The sequence below is a fragment of the Rattus norvegicus genome, chromosome 12 (assembly GCF_021556685.1).
Source record: "Rattus norvegicus strain SHRSP/BbbUtx chromosome 12, alternate assembly SHRSP_T2T, whole genome shotgun sequence".
In the NCBI taxonomy this organism is placed as follows: domain Eukaryota; kingdom Metazoa; phylum Chordata; class Mammalia; order Rodentia; family Muridae; genus Rattus; species Rattus norvegicus.
The window spans coordinates 16,890,671-16,913,654 of NC_141545.1; the positions used below are offsets into that span (position 1 = coordinate 16,890,671).

Sequence of the window (22,984 nt, forward strand, 5' to 3'; positions counted from 1 at the left end):
TTCTAATGAGAATGTCAGGCTCTGCTGTATCTACCTAAGATGGGAAATCAAACCTAATTTCTCTCATGGGGATAGTAGTCTCCTTAAATGGTTTCTTCAGACCTAGCTTATTGTGAGGGTCACTTCATCATGAACTGTGCTTCCAGAAGGCCTACCCTTCCCTCACTGGCCTGCACCAGTCTTTTCTTGTCACCTTCAGCAGAGAATAAACAGTGGTGGCCAGAACTCCAGGCTCCCAAGAGCTGACTATGTGTTTCTATTTGATGGAGCCATGTTGCTAATTTGGAGTCAGCCATGATGGGTGTGTCCGTGTCATGGCAGTCAGCTGAATGCTAAAGGTGGGTATTTAGATGGGGTAATGTGGGTTTGGTTCAGCAGAACATATCTGTGGTGGTTAAAATTGCTTGTCAGCTTGACAGATTCACCTTGGAGACACATCTCCATGACGGATGTCTGTGAGGGACCTTCTAGAGTTCAGTGAGGGAGGAAGAGTTGTCCTAGATGTGCTCAGCACTGTCTCATTGCCTGGGATCTCAGACTACATATGAGGGAGAAAGGGCACCAACATTCATCTGTCTCTTGACTATGAATGCAACATGGCCATCCGCCTCAAGCTACTGCCACCATTTTTCCCAGCACTGTACCCTCAAGCTGGGATTCCATACAAACCCTATGGCTATTTGAATGAGAATACCCCCCTTAGGCTCATATATTTGAATGACTAGTCATCAGGGAGTGGAACTCTTTGAAAGGATTAGAAGGATTAGGAGGTGTGGCCCTGTTGGTGGAAGTGAGTCATTGGGGGTGGGCTTTGAGGTTTCAAAAGCCCAGTCTGTCTGTCTGTCTCTCTCTCTCTCCCTTTGTGTCTGTCTGTCTCTGTCTAGCACTCTCCCTGTGTCTTTCTATGTCTATGTATATCTCTTATCTCTCTCTGACTCTCTGTTTCTCTCTATGTCTGTCTTTCTGTGTATGTACATGTGTGTGTCTCTGTCTCTGACTCTCTGTCTCTCTGTCTCTGTCTCTCTCTGTATCTCTGTCTCTCTCTGTCTGTCTCTCTCTGTCTCTGCCTCTCTGTGTGTCTCTCTGTCTCTGTCTCTCTCTCTGCTTCTCTCTTTCTCTGTCTGTCTCTCTCTCTGTCTCTGTCTCTCTCTCTCCCTATCCATGCCTGAGAATCAGGATATAGCTATCAACTACTTCTGTAGCACCATGCCTGCCTGCCTGCCTGCCTGCCTGCCTGCCACCAAGCTTCCCTCCATGATGATAATGGACTAAACCTCTGAAACCGTAAGCAAGCCCCCCGATTAAATGCTTTCTCTTATAAGGGTTGCCTTGGCCACGATGTCTCTTCACAGCAAAAGAACACCGACAGAGACAGTGTTTTTTCACAGCAACAAAAACTAAGACAATTTTTTTTCTTCCTCAAGTGTTGTTGTTAGCAGAGAGAAAAGCAACCAACAGAACCCCCATTCCAGAAACGCTTTCCCGGTGAGGTCCACAAGAGACTCCAAACGGAAAGGGAATCATACCATCCCAGCCCACAGCAGTGTTTGCTGACTCTCTTGTGTCTAGGAAGCCACCCCCCAATGACCCACGTCACACAGGCAATGGGCCAGTACCCATGCCTTTTTTAGATGTCACAGGCTGGCCTCAGAGTCATGATGTAGCTGAGGATGACCTTGAACTTCTAATCCTTCTGTCTCTATCTCCCCAGTGCTGAGATTACAAGCCTGAACTACCGCATCCAATTGAGGCAGTTGTGGTGGCTTGAATGGCAGTGGCCCCCACAGGCTCCTAAATTTGAATGTCTGGTCCCTGGCTGATGTCACTGTTTTGGGAGGGACAGGGAGGCACGGCCTTGTTGGAGGTGATGTAAACTCCCAGTTTCTGTTTCAGCACCTTCTCTGCCTACCTGCGTCCACACCTTCAGCTATACCGGTCATGGACCCACCCTCTGAAACCAGAAGCAAGCCCCCATTAAATGCTTTCTTTTGTAAATTGCTTCGGTCACGGGTGTCTCTTCCCAGCAAAAGAACAATAACCAAGGCAGCAGTGCTGGAGGTAGAGCCCAGGACTTTATGCAAAATAAGTAAACATTCTACCTACTGAGTCACATCCCAGGAGATAAGAAGATCCCCAAGGTTAGTTGAGCAGCCAACCAAACCTAATCGGTAAGTCCCAGGTCTCAGCAAGAGGACAGCCAAAGGTTGCCTCCGCATAGATGTGTTCACACGCGCGCGCGCGCACGCGTACACACACACACACACATGTGCACCCACATATACACACGTGCACACACACATGTGCACCCACATGCACACACACGTGCACCCACATACACACACATGCACACTCATACACACATGCACCCACATACACACACATGCACCCACATACACACACGCACATACATGCACACACACATGTGCATCCACCTATACACACACATGCACTCACATGCAAACACACATATGTGAATATTCAAAAACACACACAAATACCAGTAGCAACAACCAAACGAATCAGAGCAAGGGAAGGGTTAGCCAGTGAGGAGGGGTCAGATAAAAGAGCGGGACAAATGAGGCAAGGGAGGGGGCTGACTGCGATATTGTTTATAGACCACGGCCAGACCATACAGGATGACCATGGGAAGAGCTAGCTCAGTCAGTCGACTGTAGAAAGGTCATTGGCTATGTGGCCACCAGGTGCTAAGAAGCCAGGAGTAAAACAGCCCGTCCAGTTCAACAGCAAGACTTGGGGAAACAGCCAGGCACAAAATGCAAGGGATTAAATACAACAGCTCTGGTCAGAGATCACCCAAAACGACCACCAGTATGGCTCAGAATGCAGGTTTGGTTTGGTGTTTGTTGTTTTATCTTGTTTGAGACAGGGTTTCATGTTTGGCTTTAAACTCTTTACATGGCCAAGGTTGCCCTTAAACACCGGGCTCTCCTGCCTCCTGCCTCCTGCCTCCTGCCTCCTGCCTCCTGCCTCCTGCCTCCTGCCTCCTGCCTCCTGCCTCCTGCCTCCTGCCTCCTGCCTCCTGCCTCCTGCCTCCTGCCTCCTGCCTCCTGCCTCCTGCCTCCTGCCTCCTGCCTCCTGCCTCCTGCCTCCTGCCTCCTGCCTCCTGCCTCCCTCCTGCCTCCTGCCTCCACACGCGGTGCCGAGACTGCAGGCTTACACACCCAATTTAACATCACCAGGGATCAGGCCCAGGGGCCCACATATGCTGAGGAAGAAACCCTATCAACAAACTGCATGCCCAGCCTATGGTTGGTGTGTTGTTGATTTATATGTCTATATATTTGGGTGTGTCTTTGTGACTGTTTGTCACACGTGTGTTGTATTCTCCAAGACCAGAAGAGGTTGTCAGATCCTATGGGACCAAAGTTACAGGTTGCTATGAGTCACCTGGCCTAGGGGCTAGGTGCTAGGAGCTGAACTTGGGTCCTCTGGAAGAGCAGTCAGTGCTTTTAACCACTGAGCCATCTCTCCAGCCCCAGCTTAGAATGAGAAAAGACAATGATGTCTTAGAAAAACCTACGGAAATCAGGGAAGATTCTCGGTCCCACCAAAGACTGTGCAGAATGTGGGGTATAATAGAAAGGAGGGACCTGTCATGTCACAGTATGAGGACCTCACTGGGAGGCTGGCTTTGAAATCTGTAGTGATAACAGTCAAGTGGATGATGTTGAAGATGACCTAGACTAGGTAAGCTATGTTGAGTCCTACTGGGAATGGAAGGAGGACCCACGGTGCAACACCCTGGTCCTTTTGCGGGATGGGAGTGGGAGGGATTTAACAAGTGTCAGTGACCTCGCGGGGAGGCAGCAGCAGCGGCAAGCGAGAAGGGGACCAGGAGAGGTAGTGTGAAGCGCGGAGAGCGGAGAGCGGCTGAGAGACCTGAGGGGGAGCTGGGCCCGAGGCCGCCGCCGCCATGCAGGAAATAATCGCCAGCGTGGATCACATCAAGTTCGACTTGGCAATCGCCGTGGAGCAGCAGCTCGGGGCGCAGCCGCTGCCCTTCCCCGGCATGGATAAGTCGGGGGCTGCTGTCTGTGAATTCTTTTTGAAAGCGGCCTGTGGCAAAGTGCAGTTACTTGGTGAAGCAGTAGACCTTGGAGGTGGGCCAGGCACCTTGACTTCATGGTTTCTGGTCAGGACGTCATTCCCTCATTGGGTCCTGGTCTCATTCCCATGTTTGCTCAGCTCTTCTGCCCTCTGACTATTAGGGGGCATGTGCCCATTCCGCCACATTAGTGGTGAGAAGACAGTTGTGTGCAAACACTGGCTGAGAGGACTGTGCAAGAAAGGGGACCAGTGTGAGTTCTTGCACGAATACGACATGACCAAGATGCCAGAGTGCTACTTTTACTCCAAGTTCGGGGAGTGCAGCAACAAGGAGTGCCCCTTCCTGCACATCGACCCTGAATCCAAGATAAAGGACTGCCCTTGGTATGACCGTGGCTTCTGTAAGCATGGTCCCCTTTGCAGGCATCGGCACACCCGGAGAGTCATTTGTGTGAACTACCTTGTTGGATTCTGCCCTGAGGGGCCATCATGTAAATTCATGCACCCTCGATTTGAACTGCCCATGGGAACCACTGAGCAACCCCCACTACCACAGCAGACACAGCCTCCAACAAAGAGAGCCCCGCAGGTCATTGGGGTCATGCAGAGTCAAAACAGCAGTGCAGGCAACCGGGGACCCCGGCCGCTGGAGCAAGTCACTTGCTACAAGTGTGGTGAAAAAGGACACTACGCCAACAGATGCACCAAAGGGCACTTGGCCTTTCTCAGTGGACAGTGACAGCAGCAACAGCAGCAGCTGGCATCACTGTGGAGCAGCCTGAGGGCCCGCTGTTGGGAGCATGCACTTAGCTGCTGAATGTAGGACTGGCAGGACTCCGGCTAGAGCTGCAGGCATACCTGTCAGGGCTCACTCCGAGGGCCATGTCTGTCCTTTGGTTTTGCTATAATTTTTTAAAAGAAGGACCATGTGCTTCAGGTGGGTCCCCTGAGCCAGAGTTTGCCTGGACATCAGTGCCTCGTTTTTTATTTTATGAGTTATTTTTCAGGACTTCCTGCACAGTGCCCTGTTGGGGAGAGAGAAGCTGGGAGGCCTATGCGTGGTCCTGGGTGGAAGACAGCTGGCCATTCCCCTCAGGGCCTCATTGAAACACCAGCACCTAAAGAGGATGGGTGGGTCATGTGGGGCTGTGGCCGGGTCAGCCTGCTTTCTCCATGTCCTGCTGACGTCTGAAGCTGTGCCTATGAATGTGGTTTGAACAAGGGAGCCCTTCCTGACAAACGTAGAGCACCCTCTGCCTGGCCTGGCCCTCACTGTGGGAGAGGCGCCAGGCTCCCCAGGCTGAGCTGCTTTTCTGGGCTTGCTTGTGGGGCACCTATGTGACAGTGCTTCATTCAAGTGCCCCTTTGGCCAGTGCTGGAGACCACCTTTAAATAGCTGACCCAGTTGATCTGCGCCTACCTCCTGCCCAGCAAGCTCCATGCTGCCACTCAGACACCTGTGGCATGCAGAGGCCGCCCATCCTTGAGCCTAGAAAATGTGAACCCATCACCTGCAACCTGCTGGGCAAGTGGGCCTATCCAAGTTCAGTTATGAGAATACTTTGATTAAAAAGCTTGTTTTAAAAAAAAAAAAAAACAAGTGTCAGTGAGCCATGGTGGGAACAGCATTGGGAGACCTCGACCTCGGAGAGTGAGTCATTGTAACCATTTGAACAGCATGGGAGCATGGGGGAACTGTGGAGCCACTGCTCCCCCTGGTGGTCCAAGTATGACATGACAGGTAAAAATTCTGTCTGCATTCCCCTGCCTAACAACCCAAGCCAGGGTGCCCTCTGCCTCTGACTTCACAGCATTAGTTCCAAGAACACTCTTAACCCATAGTTGTGACCAGTGGAGAAAGCCCAACCCACAAGTGTATTGTGAAGATGACCCAGGCGTAGAGTGTCACGCCTGTCATCTCAGCGCTTGAGAGGTGTCAGGCGGACCAGGAGTCCATCGCCAGCCTCTGCTAGATGATGTCTGAGGCCTGTCCCGGCTACATGAGACCTTGTTTCAAACAAAATAAAACATAAAGAACACAGAGACTTTGGGAATGGCTCGGTCAATACTTGCTTAACGTGAAAGCAAGAGGACTTGAGTTCAATACACAAAACCACATTAAAAACAACAAACCCAAAACAAACCAAAACAACAACAACAACAATAAAGAAAACAGTTTAGACCAGAGAATTGCCTTAGTAAAGCATCCATATGTGAAGACTTCCAGGATCACGTAAAAAACTAGGCGGGCTTGGAGACTGTCTATAAGCCCAGCACTCAGAAGGTGAAGGCAGGAGGATCCCTGAAGTTCACTGATCTGTCAGCCTGGCCTGACCCATGGTCTCCAGGTTCACTGAGACATCATCTCAAAAATAAGGTGAAGCCTGGCTGATGAACTCACACACATGCATGCATGGGCATGCAAGTGCACACTCTCTCTCTAGGGCCTAGGTGCTAGGAGCTGAACTTGGGTCCTCTGGAAGAGCAGTCAGTGCTCTTAACCACTGAGCCATCCCTCCAGCCCCAGCTTAGAATGAGAAAATTCTCATTCTCTCTCTCTCTCTCTCTCTCTCTCTCTCTCTCTCTCTCTCTCTCTCTCACACACACACACACACACATACACATACACACATGTATGGGGATGCAAGTGCACACTCTCTCACACACAAGCACATGCATGTGTAGATATGCACATGCACGTACACTGTCTCATACACACACACGCATGTATGCAGGAGCATGCAAGTGCACTCTCTCTCTCACACACACACATACATGCATGCATGCATGAGCATGCAGGTGCACACTCTCTCACATACACAAACACATGTATGGGGATGCAAGTGTACACTCACACACAAGCACATGCATGTGTAGGTATGCACATGCACATACACTGTCTCATACACACACATGCATGCAAGCAGGAGCATGCAAGTGCACACTCTCTCTCACACACACATGCATGTGTGGGTTGTGCATGCACACACACACACATGTGTAGGTACGTGTATGCACACTCTCCTACACACACACATACATGTGTGGGCATGCACACACACTGTCACACACACAGACACACAGTCCCCCACACACAAGTTTTAAGTATTTATGAATTGATTATGACATGCATTAAGAAAAGAGCAAACCTGTGAACTCATGTTTATCATATGTGATTTAAACCACCTCCTCTGAAAGACAATTTAAGCTTAAACAAGAAATTGATTTAAACATCCAATATTGACAGATTAATAAAACAGGCTCAGAGGGATGTGGTAAAGTCAAGATGTATGAGCCCGTCTGAGGTCTGAGAAACCTGTTTCCAGGAATTCCGGAAACAGCTGTGGAGATTCTAAGACTGTGAGTCTAAACAGGAAACAGCTGTGGAGAGTCTAAGATTGTGAGTCTAAACAGGAAACCGTGAGCCAGGGAGGTGGCTCAGCAGGTAAGGGCACTCATGGCCAAGCCCGATGACCTGAATTTAATCCTGGGAAACTACCTGGTAGAAAAACAATGGACTCTCACAAGTTGTCCTCTGACCTCAAGGCACATATTGTACACACTCATGTGCACACACACCATAAATAAAAAATCCAAATAGGAAACTCACACTCTTTTCTTATAAGCCTTAAATGGTTATTCCAGGACATAAAAGCAATATTTTGCACTTTCTTGCTTTGTGACTTACTTTGCATATTCTTCTCAGTGCCCTACTCTGTAGGGTACCTAATTCCTTTAAAATGTGAGAATTTATATAAGCAATGCATTTTGGAATGTGATTTTTTAGAATGTTTTGGGACTAATGTTCTTCCTCCTAGAGGGACTTATCCTCAATTTTATAATGAAAGTCAGTTGGAATATGAGATTCAGCCTATATAAAATTACCTTTGAGGCAGATTTTCGATATCTTTTTATTTATAAATGAGTTGCGTTGTTATTAAAAAGCAGTTTTATTCAATTATGTTTCTTTCTTTTCCGTCCTGCCTCATTCCATGTAGATTTGAGGCACGTTAAAACAAGGGTACCTATGATAGAAATAAAATTGAAAAATGAAAACTTTAGTTGCTAAAAGTTAGAAGCTACATCAGGCTTGGGTATCGTGACTCTGGGGTCCCAACGACTGGGAAGCAGATACAGGGAGATCATGAGTTCAGGGTCATAGTTGATGAGTTTAAAGCCAACCTGGGCTGTGTGAAACCCATCTCAAAATAAAAGTTGTTCTTGTTGGAGTGAAGAAAAGTAAATCAAACACACAAACTGAGTAACTAAGTTTCCAGCGTAGGTCTGAGCTCCCTAGCAACCGAAGAGAAAAGAAATACATGATCTTCACATATTTTTAAGGTTTATTTTTATGTGTATCTGTGTGTGCATTGCACCATGTATGCTTTGCAGAGACCAGAATTGTCAGAGTCCCTGGAACAGAGTGATTGACACTGCCTGACTTCGGTGCTGGGAACCGAACCCTCATCTCCTGCATGAGTGGCAGGTGCTTCGCCTACTGAGCTACCTCTCTAGCCCCTCTTTATGGACGTCTTTAGAAAGATTTGCTTTCATTCGTGTACTTGTATGTGTCTGTGTCCAAATGTGTGTGGAGGGCGTGGTGGTTTGCATAAGATCAGTCCCCACAGGCTCATCTATTGGAATGCTTTGTCACTAGGGAGTGGCACTGTTGGAAAGGATTGGAAGGATTAGGAGGTATGGCTTTAGTGGAGGAAGTCTTATCTCCGGAGGTGGCCTTTGAGGTTTCAAAAACCCATGCTAAGTCTAGAGTATGTTTCTCTGCCTACAGCTCAGGCTGTAGCTCTCAGCTACTGCTACAGTGGCTGCCTGATATCTGCCTGCTGTCTGCCTGCCTGCTGCCTGCTGCCTGCTGCCTGCTGCCTGCTGCCTGCTGCCTGCTGTCTACCTGCCTGCCTGCTGCCTGCTGCCTGCTGTCTACCTTCCTGCCTGCTGCCTGCCTGCTGCCTGCTGCCTGCTGTCTACCTTCCTGCCTGCTGCCTGCCTGCCTGCTGTCTGCCTGCTGCCTGCCTGCTGCCTGCTGCCTGCTGCCTGCTGCCTGCTGCCTGCTGCCTGCTGCCTGCTGCCTGCTGCCTGCTGCCTGCCTGCCTGCCTGCTGCCTGTTGCCTGCCTTCCTGCCTGCTGCCTGCCTGCCTGCTGTCTGTCTGCTGTCTGCCTGCCTGCCTGCCTGTCTGCCTGCCTGTCTGCCTGCCTGCCTGCCTGCTGCCACCAGGCTCCCTGCCAGGATGGTCATGGAGTAAATCTCTGAGACTCTAAGCAAGACCCCAGTTAAATGTTTTCTCTTATAATAGTTGCCCTGGTCAAGGTGTCTCTTCACAGTAATAGACCAGTGACTAAGACAGTGGATCTGTGCCCACCATGGCCAGAAGGGGACATTAGCTCATTTGGAGCTGGAGGTTACATATTTGCCGAGTGCCCGGCTTGTTACACGGTGGCTGAGACTCTGAATTCTGACTCTCATAACTACACGGCAAACCCCTGGTACCACTGTACCACTGTTGTCTCTGTGTGTCTGTCTCTCTAATCTCCCCCCTCTCCCTCTCTCCTCCCCCTCCTCTTTCTCCTTCTCCCTCTCTGTCTCTGTCTCCTATCTCTGAGTCATTGTCTCTGACTTCCTGTCTCTGCGTCTCTGTCTCTCCCCATATGTCTGACTCCCCAGAGTGCTACAAATATATATATGTAATATATATAAATATGTAATTTTCTTCCTTAGTAAATAGGAAGCTTGTCAGTCGGTTCCTTAGGGAAGACAGTTTTTGCAAGGACTTAACTAAAGAAAACAAATTGAAACAAAATGTCTTGCTCAGAAGAGAGAGACCATTGTTCGTGTAAGAGGCCAATGTCCTTGACATTCTGTGTGTGTGTTCACGTGTGTCCACATGATACACCTGTGTGCGCACATAAGTGTGGGGCAGAGGTCAACCTCGGGCATCTTCTTTCTTCACTCTTGACACTGTTTTTATGTTTGGTTGGTTGGTTCTTAGTTTTTTTTGGGGGGGGGAGTGGTTTAGGGGTTTTATTGTAGTTTGTTTTGACACAGGATCTGCCCACTAATTGTTGAGTTTGGCTGTCCAGCAGACCCAGGAGACCCTGGCTGTGCCTCCTCAGTGCTGAGATAACTGTTGTACCTGGCTTTGCTTCTCTTAACATGCATTCTGGGAACCAGGATCTTGATCTCTTTACTGACTAGGCTGCCTCCTGAGCCTACTCAGACATTCTTCTTTTTTTTTTTTTTCTTTTCTTTTTTTTGGAGCTGGGGACCGAACCCAGGGCCTTGCGCTTGCTAGGCAAGCGCTCTACCACTGAGCTAAATCCCCAACCCCCTACTCAGACATTCTTAAAGTAAAGATCGAGTACTTTCCCTGATACGGTCAAAAGCACTGATAGGCTAGCCACATCGTCTTCCATAATCGTCACCTGATCTCACAATCTGCCCCGTGCACTACATTACTCTTGAAAGCCTCTCTTGAAAATGAGCGGGGAGGTGTGTTTGTTTATTTACGTATTTGCTTATCTGTGTATGTGTGCACTTGTGGGCTCGTGCATGTGGAGGTCCAAGAACAAACTAGGTATTTACTTCTCTCTTTCTGCCATGTAGGGATCAGGAATCAAACTCAGGTCATTGGGCTTGGTGGCAAGTGCCTGTACCTGCTGAGCCCTCTTGCCAGCCCTCGTGTCTTAATAAAGAGTTGATCTTTATTAAGATTTACATGGACTTTTTCAAATCAAGAGCCTATGATTAACATTTATGTTCCTTTCTCCTTTAAAAACAACAGCACTTGTGTGTGTGTGTGCACACACGTGTGTGTGAGACGTGTGTGTGTGTGAGAAATGTGTGTGTATGTGTGAGACGTGTGTGTATGACATGTGTGTGTGAGAGAGAGACGTGTGTGTGTGACATGTGTGTGAGACATGTATGTATGTGTGTGTGCGTGCATGTGTGTGAGATGTGTGTGCATGAGAGAGACACGTGTGTGTGAGACGTGTGTGTGAGAGAAGTGTGTATGTATGTGTGAGACCTTTGTGTAAGACGTGTGTGTGACATGTGTGTGAGAGAGAGATGTGTGTGTGCACGTGTGTGTGAGATGTGTGTGTGAGAGATGTGTGTGTATGTGTGAGACATGTGTGTATGTGATGTGTGTGCGAGAGAGAGATGTGTGTGTGTGACATGTGTGTGAGAGAGATGTGTGTGTGTGTGTGTGTGTGTTCCTGTGTATCAGTGCCCCCACAGCATGTGTGTAGAGGTCAAAGGAGATGCTCCTTAACTGGGTAAGACAGGCTCTCTTGCTTGACACTCGGTACTACGGGTTACATGGTTCATGGGCATCCAGCAACTCTCCTGTCTGTGCTCCCGTCTCTGCATGGGAGTGCTGGGATTGTAGACCTGTGCTACCACGTCTGCCTTTCCATGGGGCTCCAACTCAGGTCCCCGTGCTCTGCAGAAAGCACTTTACCCACTGAGCTGTCTACTGGCTCCACAGTTTATATATATATATATATATATATATATATATATATATATATATATATATATATATATATATATATTTTTGGTTCTTTTTTTCGGAGCTGGGGACCGAACCCAGGGCCTTGCACTTCCTAGGCAAGCGCTCTACCACTGAGCTAAATCCCCAACCCCTAGTTTTATATTTTTAATTAGCATGTATTTACTATACAAAGTAACCACTCTGCTGATCCTCATCACTCTTCCCTACCCTTTCCCACTCATGCCTGTTCGTTCTCATCCCCAGTGATGACCCCTCCACTCCTGCTCTGGTGTCTCACTTCCTAAGAAGTCGAATTCTGCACGTGACATGTGTCTTTCCGAGCCTGACTCATTTCGCTTAACACCACGAACTCCAGTCTCATCCAGTTTCCTGCAAATGGCATGGAATAATAGTCCATTCAAAGCCAGGATGTGGTGGTGTGTGCCTTTTATCCCAGCACTTGGGATGCAGAGGCAGGCAGACCTCTGAGTGCCAGGTCAGCTTGGTCTACAGGGTGATTTGTCTACAGGGTGATTTCCAGGACAGCCTGGGCTACACAGTGAAACCCTGTCTCAAAAAAAATTATATATTTTGTGTGTGTGTGTGTGTATGTGTATGTGTATGTGTATATGTATGTATATGTATGTATATGTATATGTATATGTATATGTATATGTATATGTATATGTATATGTATATGTATATGTATATGTATATGTATATGTATATGTATATGTATATGTATATGTATATAAACAAAAAGTCCAGGAGGTGTGCTACAGCCAGGGCCGCAGATTGGAGCCTAGCATGGCTGCCCTCTGAGAGGCCCACCAAGCAGCTGACTGAGACAGAGGCAGATACTTGCTCCCAATCTATGGCCTGAAGTTGGGGACCCTGTGGTTGAATTAGGGAAAGGCTGGAAGAGGTTAAGGAGAAGGGTGACCCCATGAGAAGACCAGCAATCTCTGACCCCTGAGATCTCTCAGACACTGAGCCACCAACCAGGCAGCATACACCAGCTGATATGAGGCCCCTGACACAGCAGAGGACTGTGGCTTTGGTCTCAGTGAGAGAAGAGGAACTAACCCTCAAGAGACTTGAGGTCCCAGGGATGAGGTCCCATCTGGTGGGGTGGGGTGGGGTGTAGGGACATCCTCTTGGAGACAGGGGTAGTGGGGTGAGGGGGAGGAGGAATGGATGGGGAACTGTTAGAAGTCAGAGGAAAGATTAAAGATAATAATTTTAAAAGTCCATTAGAGGGGCTGGAGAGATGGCTCAGTGGTTAAGAGCCCCGACTGCTCTTCCAGAGGTCCTGAGTTCAGTTCCCAGCAACCACATGGTGGCTCACACCCATCTGTAATGGGATCTGATGCCCTCTTCTGGTGTATCTGAAGACAGCTACAGTGTACTTAATGTAATAAATAAATCTTTTTTAAAAGTCCTTAGAGGGCTGGAGAGATGGCTCAGTGGTTTAGAGCACCGACTGCTCTTCCAGAGGTCCTGAGTTCAAATCCCAGAAACCACATGGTGGCTTACAACCATCTGTAAAGGGATCCGATGCCCTCTTCTGTTGTGTCTGAAGACCGTGACAGTGTACTTACATGAAATAAATAAATGAATTTAAAAAAAAAAGTCCATTAGATATATCATACCATATTTTCTTACCCATTAATCTATGGATGGACATTGAGGCTAGTTCCACGACTTGCCTACTGTGAATAGAGTCACAAAGAAACATGGCTGGAAGGCATTAAAACTTTTACTTTTCAAATTTTTATCATGTGTATACGTGCAGTGAGAGTGTGCATTTCTGAATGTGAGTGCAGTACCCACAGCTCCCAGAAGAGGGCGCTGGGGCTGGGAGCTAAATTCTGGTCCTCTGGAAGAGCAGTATGTCCTGAGCCACCTCTCCAGCCCCAGACATTAAGTTTTTACTATTGTCTTTCCAAGTCCGAGACTCCCAACTTTATAATCTCCAGTCTCCAGACTTACATGTCCAAGTCCCTTCCCCACACCGCCACTTCAAATCTAACAGACATCTAAACGCACCAAGCTCTGACTGCTCTCTGCCCCTTAGCTTGAACCTGCTCCATAAGCCGCCCAACTTCACCATTCCCCCTGCCGATGACAAATCCATCCACTCGTTGGATGAAAGCAAAAGCCTTGAGTTTAAGCTGTTCTTCTCCCAATCCGCCCTGAAAGTGCTTGGTTCTATCTTTAAAATGTACTTTGAATTTGTTCTTCTAGTCACTTCTGGCACTTCTGCTGTCATGGCCCAGAGCCATGTGATCACTGACACCTAGAGTAGGCAGGGCCATCTTAGTCAGATCCCCACTTCCATATTGCCCTGCTCCAGCTTTTCCAAATCACAACACCTCAAAAATGTAAGTTGGGGTGGAGAATACGACTCATAAATAGATCATTTGTCTAAAATCTTCTAAGGATGGACTGGGCGCGTGACTCAGTGGTAGAGTCCCTGCCTAGAATCCCCCAGTGAGGGGCTGGGGTGTGGCTCAGTGGCTGAGCCCCTGCCTAGAATCCCCCAGTGAGGGGCTGGGGTGTGGTTCAGTGGTAGAGCCCCTGCCTAGAATCCCCCAGTGAGGGGCTGTGGGTGTGGCTCAGTGGTAGAGCCCCCGCCTAGAATCCCCCAGTGAGGGGCTGGGGGCGTGGCTCAGTGGTAGAGCCCCTCCTAGAATCCCCCAGTGAGGGGCTGGGGGCGTGGCTCAGTGGTAGAGCCCCGCCTAGAATCCCCCAGTGAGGGGCTGGGGGCGTGGCTCAGTGGTAGAGCCCCGCCTAGAATCCCCCAGTGAGGGGCTGGGGGCGTGGCTCAGTGGTAGAGCCCCTGCCTAGAACCCTCCAGTGAGGGGCTGGGGTGTGGCTCAGTGGTAGAGTTTTGCAGAGTATTCACAGGGTTCTCAATTTCATTTCTAATACCATGACAGCAAGAGAGAGGAAGAGGGAGAGGGAGAGCGGGGAGGGAGAGAGGAGGGGAAAGGAAGGGGGAGGGGGAGGGAGATCATGTCACGTTTGTGTTGACATCCTCATAGCTCCGGGTGAAAATGATAAAGTCCTCATGTGACCACAAGACTGCACAATCCTTGGCCTTTTTTACTGTTTGTTTGTTACTTTGTTACTGACTTTACCCTACCCTCTGCTCTAGTAACATTGTGTCTTCTCTGTGCTTTGGACACACAGCTAGCCTTTGTGCTGCCTGTTCTCTTGACCCAGACACCTGTGTGACTTGCTGTCTTTCCAGATACTGTCCTAAGCCTGCCTTGCTTCCTCCATTAAAAATCCCTTCTCACCCTCTACCCACTTATTTCTCAACCTCTGGACACCACTTGTCTGCATTATCTTCTCCTTTTTATTAATCCAATTCGTCCTTAGGACATTCCACTTCTACGCCCTCTCCCATTCAACATTCTCTCTCTCTCTCTCTCTCTCTCTCTCTCTCTCTCTCTCTCTCTCTCTGTGTGTGTGTGTGTATGTGTGTATGTGTGTGTGGTGTTGGTGTTTGCGTGCACACACATATGAGAGAGTGTGTGTGTGGGCGTGTGTTATGGGTGTGGGTGTCAATTGTGGGTGAATGCGTGCATGCACACATGTGCATGTGTGGTGTGACCTGCTCCATCACTCTCCACCTTCCTTATTTGAGACAGGGTCTGTCACTGCATCTGGAGCTAGCCTGGCAGCCATCAATACCCTATGATCTTCCTTCCTATCTCTGCCCCCAGCAGGATTAGGGTTACAAGTGATGTGCATGGCTAGCTGGAGATTTGAACTCAGATCTTCACCCAAGTGCAGCCAGCACCTTTACCCTCTGAGGCATCTCCCCAGTCCCCTCAAGGTTTTATTTTTCTTATTGCTCTAATCCAAAAATGGTTGGTCTTTCCCATAACCCCCGTGCCCCTGTTGTACCAGGGGGAGCATCTTGCCTGGAAGGTTGTATTGTAGCACGTTGGGTTGGCTGTAGGGACACTGTTGGTGGCTTTTCTCCCCCACAACACCTTCTGGTACTATGGAAGCTAGTAGTAGTCATGGTAGGGAGGAAGTTTTGAATTCAAGTCTAGCTTGATTTCTCATTGACATCATAGTACATGTTAAACGTGTAAAAATCAGTTGCAACAGCTTATTCTAAAGTAAAAATGCCTCCGAAATTCATTTTTTTAAAATGTTTATCTGGGTGTAATAGCTCAGGACCATAATGTCAGCAATGGGAGGCTGAGACTGGGGGATCACTGAGAGTTTCAGGCCATTCTGGACTCCATAGTGAGGCCCATCCTCACCAAAAAAAAAAAAAAAAAAAATGTTTACACATTGTGATGGTTTGAACAGGTGTGGCCCCCATGGACTCATGTGTTCCAATGCCATGGGAAGTGGCACTCTTAGGAGGAGTGGCTTTGCTGGAGTGGGTGTAGTCTCGGAGGAGGTGTGTCACTGTGTGGGCGGGCTTTGAGGGCTCCTATGCTCAGACTCCATCCAGTGGGGATTAAGTCTCCTCCCGGGCTGCAGAAGACAGACTCCTCCTGGATGCCTTCAGTCAAGATGTAGAACTCCCAGCTCCTTCTCCAGCACCATGTGTGCTTGCATGCTGCCATGGTAACAGACTGAAACTCTGAACCTGTAAGGCAGCCCCAATTAGATGTTTTCCATTATAAGAATTGCCTTGATTGTGGTGTCTCTTCTCGATAAAACATTTTTTAAAATAATTTATTTATTTTATGTATATGAGTACACTGTAGCTGTCTTCAGACACACTGGAAGAGGGCAGCAGATCCCACTACAGATGGTCATGAGCCACCATGTGGTTGCTGGAACTTGAACTCAGGACCTCTGGAAGAGCAGTCAGTGCTCTTAACCCCTGAGCTGCCTCTCCAGCCCTTGCCATAAAACCTTAACTAAGGGGCTGGGGATTTAGCTCAGTGGTAGAGCGCTTACCTAGGAAGCGCAAGGCCCTGGGTTCAGTCCCCAGCTCCGAAAAAAAAGAACCAAAAAAAAAACAAAACAAAAAAAAAAAAAAAACCTTAACTAAGACACAGACGGCCATCAACTTTTGATGGTTTGACTTTGTGATGGAGCAAAAGTGGCTGGGTCAGCACGATGGCTTAGCAGGTCATGGTGCTTGCTGTGCAAGGTTGACAACATTAGTTCAATCTCCAGATCCCAGGAAAATGTGGAAGGAGAGACTGGCCTCAGAAGATGTCTTCTGACCTCCAAACATGTGCCATGGCATGCACTAACCCCTGTATTATCATCACGGTCATCATCATCATCACCACCACTATCAGCATCACCAGCATCATAGCAACAATTACTATAATAAAAGTAAAGGTTTTTTGTTTAAGACCTGATTTCTCTATGCAACTCTGACAGTCCTAGAACTCATTATGTAGACCAAACTGGCCTCCAACTCACAGAGATCCACCTGCCTCTGCCTCTGCCTCTGCCTCTGCCTCTGCCTCTGCCTCTGCCTCTGCCTCTGCCTCTGCCTCTGCCTCTGCCTCTGCCTCTGCCTCTGCCTCTGCCTCTGCCTCTGCCTCTGCCTCTGCCTCTGCCTCTGCCTCTGCCTCTGCCTCCGAAGTTCTGAGATTAAAAATATGTCCCACCACACCCAGCTTAATAATCCTTTCTTTTTTTAAAGATTTATTTATTAATTTATTATATATAAGTATACTGTAGCTATCTTCAGACACACCAGAAGAGGGCATCAGATCTCATTACAGATGGTTGTGAGCCACCATGTGGTTGTTGGGAATTTGAACTCAGGACCTCTGGAAGAGCAGTCATTGCTCTTAACCACTGAGCCATCTCTCCAGACCTTAATAATCCTTTCTTAAGGGTAATAAATATTCAGTAGAAACTGTACTTCATGTCAGGCACAGGTTCCCTCCCTATAAGTTATTGGTCAGGGAGCCCCAGGGGCATCTGTTGCCATAGATCTTTGCTGCCCTCCAGAACTAGATGGTAAGACCCCATCACTGGTGCCCCACTTTAGGTGCCTGACATAGAGAAATCAAGCTAGACCTGAGCTCAAAACTTCCTCCCTATCATGACTACTACTAGCTTCCATAGTACCAGAAGGTGTTGTGGGGGAGAAAAGCCACCAACAGTGTCCCTACAGCCAACCCGACGTGCTACAATACAACCTTCCAGGCAAGATGTTCCCCCTGGTACAACAGGGGCACGGAGGTAATGGGGAAGACCAACCATGTTTGGAACAGACGTGAGGCCCGCTCTACAGGAAGAAATCCATGCCCAGTGCTGCAAATCTGGTCAAAAGCCCATGCTTGGGAGGTCAGAGGACCTGGGGAGAGACTGTCACTTTCTAAACATCCATAGCTGTTCCCATAGATGAGTATGGCCCTCTGCCTTGCCGGAGAAGCTCCTCTGTGCAGTGGTCAGCAGTAAATGCAGAGCCCTAACCAGTTAAAGTGCTGAGACTGAAGTGAGCATCTGTATCACACACACCGCCACCAAGGCTCAGGGGACATCATGGAAGATGGGGCGTGTGGTGGTTTGAATATGCTTGACCCAGGGAGTGGCATTATTAGGAAGTGTGGCCTTGTTGGAGGAAGTGTGTCAGTGTGGGGGTAGAAAATGAGACACTCCTCTCTTTCTTTTTCTTTCTTTCTTTCTTTTTTCTTTTTTCTTTTCTTTTTTTTTTTTTTTTTTTTTTGGAAGCTGGAGTCCGAACCCAGGGCCTTGCGCTTGCTAGGCAAGCGCTCTACCGCTGAGCTAAATCCCCAACCTGAGACCCTCCCCTTAACCACATGGGAGCCAGTCTTCTCCTAGAGGCCTTCAAACTCCCAGAAACAAACTCTTCCATATCCCTATGAGGATGGCCCATTAAGCCCCCACTTAAAGCATTCTATTGCTTTCCAAATCCAAAGTCCCAGAATTCTCATTCTTCCAAACACAAACATAGTTAGGTCTATCACAGCAGGACCCCAGTCCCTGGTGCCAACTTCTGTCTTAGGGTTTTTATTGCTGTGAACAGACACCATGACCAAGGCAAGTCTTATAAAGGACAACATTTAATTGGTGCTGGCTTATAGGTTCAGAGGTTCAGTGCATCATCATCAAGGCTGGAGCGTGGCAGTGTCCAGGCAGACATGATGGAGAGGAGGAGCTGAGAATTCTTTCATCTGAAGGCTGCCAACATAAGATTTGCTTCCAGGCAGCTAGGATGAGGGTCTTAACCCCGCGTGCACAGTGACACAATCACTCCAACAAGGTCACACCTCCTAATAGTGCCACTCCCTGGGCCAAGCCACTACCACAGGACTTTCTTTAAAGGTCAGCATGGACCGGTCCCTGTCGTAATATTCCCTTCCCTCCATCTATGACTCAGATCTACTCATGACACCTAGAGCAGGTGTGAGAGAGAAATGAGATTTGACAAGTATCTAGCAGTGGGGGACATAACTATAATCCCAGGACTCCAGAAGTGGAAACAGAAGGCTTGAGAGTCCCAAACCAGCCTCAGATACATTGTGAGATCCTAAGCCCTGCCAATCCCCGGCCCATCCAAAAACACACAAAGTACTAGGTTCAAACTCTAGTATTGATGAGGGGGGAAAAAGTGCTAGACAAGTGTGTCTTTCGAGACTTAGAGTACCAAACAGCTCAGTCATCAAGGACTTCAACATGGGCTGGAGAGATGGCCCAGTGGTTAAGAGCACTGACTGCTTCCTCTTCCAGAGGTCCTGAGTTCAAATCCCAGCAACCACATGGTGGCTCACAACCATCTGTAATGGGATCTGATGCCCTCTGAAGACAACTATAGTGTACTTATACATAATAAATAAATAAATCTTTAGCCTTTCCTCTAGTGGCAGCCATCAGGTGAGCCAAGATGGGTGCATACAAATACATCCAGGAGCTGTGGAGGAAGAAGCAGTCCGACGTGATGCGCTTCCTTCTAAGGGTCCGCTGCTGGCAGTACCGCCAGCTCTCTGCGCTGCACAGGGCTCCCCGCCCCACCCGGCCTGATAAGGCGCAAAGGCTGGGATACAAGGCTAAGCAAGGTTATGTCATTTACAGGATCCGTGTCCGCAGCGGTGGTCACAAGCGCCCGGTTCCTAAGGGTGCAACCTACAGCAAGCCTGTCTACCACGGTGTTAACCAGCTGAAATTTGCCCGAAGCCTTCAGTCTGTTGCTGAGGAGAGAGCTGGGCGCCATTGTGGAGCTTTGAGAGTCCTGAAATCCTACTGGGTTGGTGAAGATTCCACATATAAATTTTTTGAGGGGTTGGGGATTTACCTCGGTGGTAGAACGCTTGCCTAGGAAGCACAAGGCCCTGGGTTCGGTCCCCAGCTCCGAAAAAAAGAACCAAATTAATTAATTAATTAATTAATTTTTTGAGGTTATCCTCATTGATCCATTCCATAAAGCTATCAGAAGAAATCCCGACACCCAATGGATCACCAAACCAGTCCACAAGCACAGGGAGATGCGTGGGCTGACATCTGCTGGCCGCAAGAGCCGTGTCCTTGGAAAAGGCCACAAGTTCCACCACACCATTGGTGGGTCTCGCCGTGCAGCCTGGGGAAGGCGCAACACTCTTCAGCTCCACCGTTACCGCTAATCCACGTAATATTTGTAAAATTCATATCCAATAAACAACTTAGGACAGTCAAAAATATAAATAAATAAATAAATCTTTAAAAAAATAAAACTTCAACATGGGCCAGTGAGATAGCTCAGATATCAGATATAAGGTGACTGTAGCCAAGCCTTACAACCTGAGTTCAATTCCTGGGACCCACCCAGTAGAAGGAAAGAACTTACTCCTCTCATTTCTACATGTATCAGAGAATACATGTGTGCACATACACACACACATGAAGATTATGTTAAATATCTTTTCAATTTTTATCATATTCATTCGTGTGTATAGGGATGTGGGTAAGATGCATGTGTGTAGAGGCCAGAGATCAACTTCAGATGTCACTCATTAGGGGCCATCCTTGTGTTCTGAAACAAGGCCTCTCACTGAACCCGGAGCCTACCAAATAGGCTAGACGGGTTAGACATCCAACTCCAGAGATCAGTCTTTCTCTACCTCCCCAAGGCAGGAGTCACCCACGTGCATAACCACCATCTTTTTTACACGGGTGCCGAGGGTCAAACTCAAGTGTCTATGCTTGCTCAGCGAGCGCTTAGCCGGCTAACCTGGCTGCAGCGTCCCCTTGGTGGATTTTAACAAAGCAAATACAATACAAAGCTTCCACAATTAACAAAGTCCCCAGTTCCTAAGTAAAGCAGAATTCTACAAGCCTCAACTTTCCATCTGTCCCAAGCTCCATCGGGACTCACAGGGGACGCCAGGCATCCTGTGCCTCATCCACCTGGCCCTGGAGGGACAAAGAGCACTGGAACATCAACCAGGGAGGCCAGGCTAGCCCAGTCCTTGGAGTCCAGACAGGATTGACAGCCAAAGTCTTGGGTAAACGGCATCAGCCCATCCGTTTCCACAACGCGGTAGAGTGGACAGGGACAGGCCCCGGTCATTCTTTGGTTCCTTCCATGGGATGCTGGCTGTTAAGTGAGGTCTGGGACCTCAGACTGCGCGACTATACGGAGCCGATGGACACCTACAGGAGCTGCCCGCAGGCAGATACGTTTGCCAACAGCACGCAGCCCTGCTGTTTGCTTGTTTGTTGTTTTCATTTTAATTACCTTTATTTAGAGAAGGAGTCCTGTGCGCCACATTCCCTGTGTGAAAGTCGGAGGACAACGCCCACGAGCAGGGTTATCACCTCGCAGGGTGTGGACCTCAAGTTCTAACTCAGGTCGTCCAGCTCGGTCGCGAGTGCCTTCCCTGGCCGAGCCCTCTCGATGGTCCTTGGCTTAGTTTTATTGCTGTCTATGGTGTTCTTTGTCTGTTCTTGAAAGAGGGATGACGCTAACCATTTGAAAATGTGCAATTCAGTTGTGCCTGTCACATGCAGGAGGATTACAAATTTGAGGGCAGAACTGGGCTTTATGGTGAGCTGAATATTGTCTCAAAAAATTAAAATTAAAAAAAAAAGGCTGCAGATATAGCTCAATTGGTCTATGCATAAACCCAGGGTTTGATCTCTAGCACTCCATAACCAAGACATGCTAGCACACATTAGTAATCCCAAAACCAATGAAGGGGAGGTACAGGGACACATGTAGAACACAAAATGGTGGCTTCTTGGTTGGGGATTTAGCTCAGTGGTAGAGCGCTTGCCTAGCAAGCGCAAGGCCCTGGGTTCGGTCCCCAGCTCCGAAAAAAAAAGAACCAAAAAAAAAAAAAAATGGTGGCTTCTTGTTCCCAGAATAAGAAATGTCAGGAAAGCTCAGGGGCAAATGTCTAGACAGAGCCAAGAGTGGGGACGGCTGGCCCAGTAACCTTATAAAATACTGAAGTTATTGTTCAATGTAATGGACTTCCGGCCTTATATTTCTCCCATCCCAAATTATAAAGCTCTTTCTTTCTCCTTTTCCGTAGCTCGTGTCTTCTGTCTTTCTAGGTCAATCAATTCTTTGTTCCTGCCAAGGAACGAGTTTGGCAATGCCCTAGACTACTTCCAACACTCCTGTTACACCGGGAGGCGGAGGCAGGAGGATCAGAATACTATATAGCAAATTCGAAGACATCCTGAGATACAGAAGACTCTGTCTCAAAAAGAGAATATGTTGAGCCTGGGAAGATGGCTCTGTGGTTAAGAGTTTAGTAAGTACTACTCTCGCAGAAGACCTGAGTTTGAGTCCCACTCATGCCAGGTGTCTCACAACGACCTGTTCCAGGGACACATCTGGCGTCCAGAAGCACTGGCACTCACCTATACATACCCACACAGAGACACGTAGTCATAGACATAATTCAAAATAAACACAGATCTTAAGAGAGAGAGAGACACATGTGCCAATCACATGTGTCTAGGAGATCTCCGGTATTGTGCAAACCTCACCTTAAATTTGTTCAAAAGCCCTTTTGTTATCTGGAAAGGAAGCTCCATTTTCTCTCCTGTTGTGTAATCCTGAAGTACATTGCAGAGCCCAGACTCTTGGCTTTCAAAGGAGAGAATATTGGTTTGAACTGTACACGGGGACAGAGGAAGGCAAAGAGCTAAGGGTCAAGGGTACCCTTCAGCTGGGCAGATGGTTTGTCTGTGTCTGTTTGTTTGTGATGAGATCTCCCTATGTCCCACAGGCTGGCTTTAAACTCGTGATCCCGCCCCTCCAGCCTCCCGAGCAGTGGGTTTACAGGACAGCATGGGTTTACTGTGGATGTCTCATGGTGATGTTAACCTTTGCTGTCAACTTCACTGGCTTTATAATCACCATGGAAACACACCTCCGGGTGTGTCTATGAGGACATCACCAGAAAAGTTGGACCAAGGAAGGAACGTGAGTGACACCCTCCAGGGACTGGAAG

General features: G+C 48.3%; 2 protein-coding genes across 2 annotated transcripts; both read left to right on the plus strand.

Annotated features, from left to right (window-relative positions):
- Positions 1-3,928: 3,928 nt before the first annotated feature.
- Positions 3,929-5,641, plus strand: Cpsf4l2 (cleavage and polyadenylation specific factor 4 like 2). The gene is made up of 2 exons (XM_087579525.1): positions 3,929-4,100; positions 4,230-5,641. The coding sequence occupies exons 1-2, from the start codon at positions 3,935-3,937 to the stop codon at positions 4,805-4,807; spliced, it is 744 nt and encodes a 247-aa protein (XP_087435651.1). The 5' UTR covers positions 3,929-3,934; the 3' UTR covers positions 4,808-5,641.
- Positions 5,642-19,394: 13,753 nt separating this feature from the next.
- On the plus strand, positions 19,395-20,216 carry Rpl15l1 (ribosomal protein L15 like 1). Its single transcript, XM_087579526.1, has 2 exons — positions 19,395-19,810; positions 19,929-20,216. The coding sequence occupies exons 1-2, from the start codon at positions 19,429-19,431 to the stop codon at positions 20,159-20,161; spliced, it is 615 nt and encodes a 204-aa protein (XP_087435652.1). The 5' UTR covers positions 19,395-19,428; the 3' UTR covers positions 20,162-20,216.
- The last annotated feature ends 2,768 nt before the right edge of the window (positions 20,217-22,984 follow it).

Excerpts from the sequence above, each read along its gene's own strand:
- Cpsf4l2 (XM_087579525.1), top strand. The coding sequence starts at position 3,935 with ATGCAGGAAATAATCGCCAGCGTGGATCACATCAAGTTCGACTTGGCA. Across the intron at positions 4,101-4,229 it reads TGGCAAAGTGCAGTTACTTG|GGGGCATGTGCCCATTCCGC; the intron begins GTGAAGCAGTAG and ends TCTGACTATTAG.
- Rpl15l1 (XM_087579526.1), top strand. The coding sequence starts at position 19,429 with ATGGGTGCATACAAATACATCCAGGAGCTGTGGAGGAAGAAGCAGTCC. Across the intron at positions 19,811-19,928 it reads TGGTGAAGATTCCACATATA|AATTTTTTGAGGTTATCCTC; the intron begins AATTTTTTGAGG and ends AATTAATTAATT.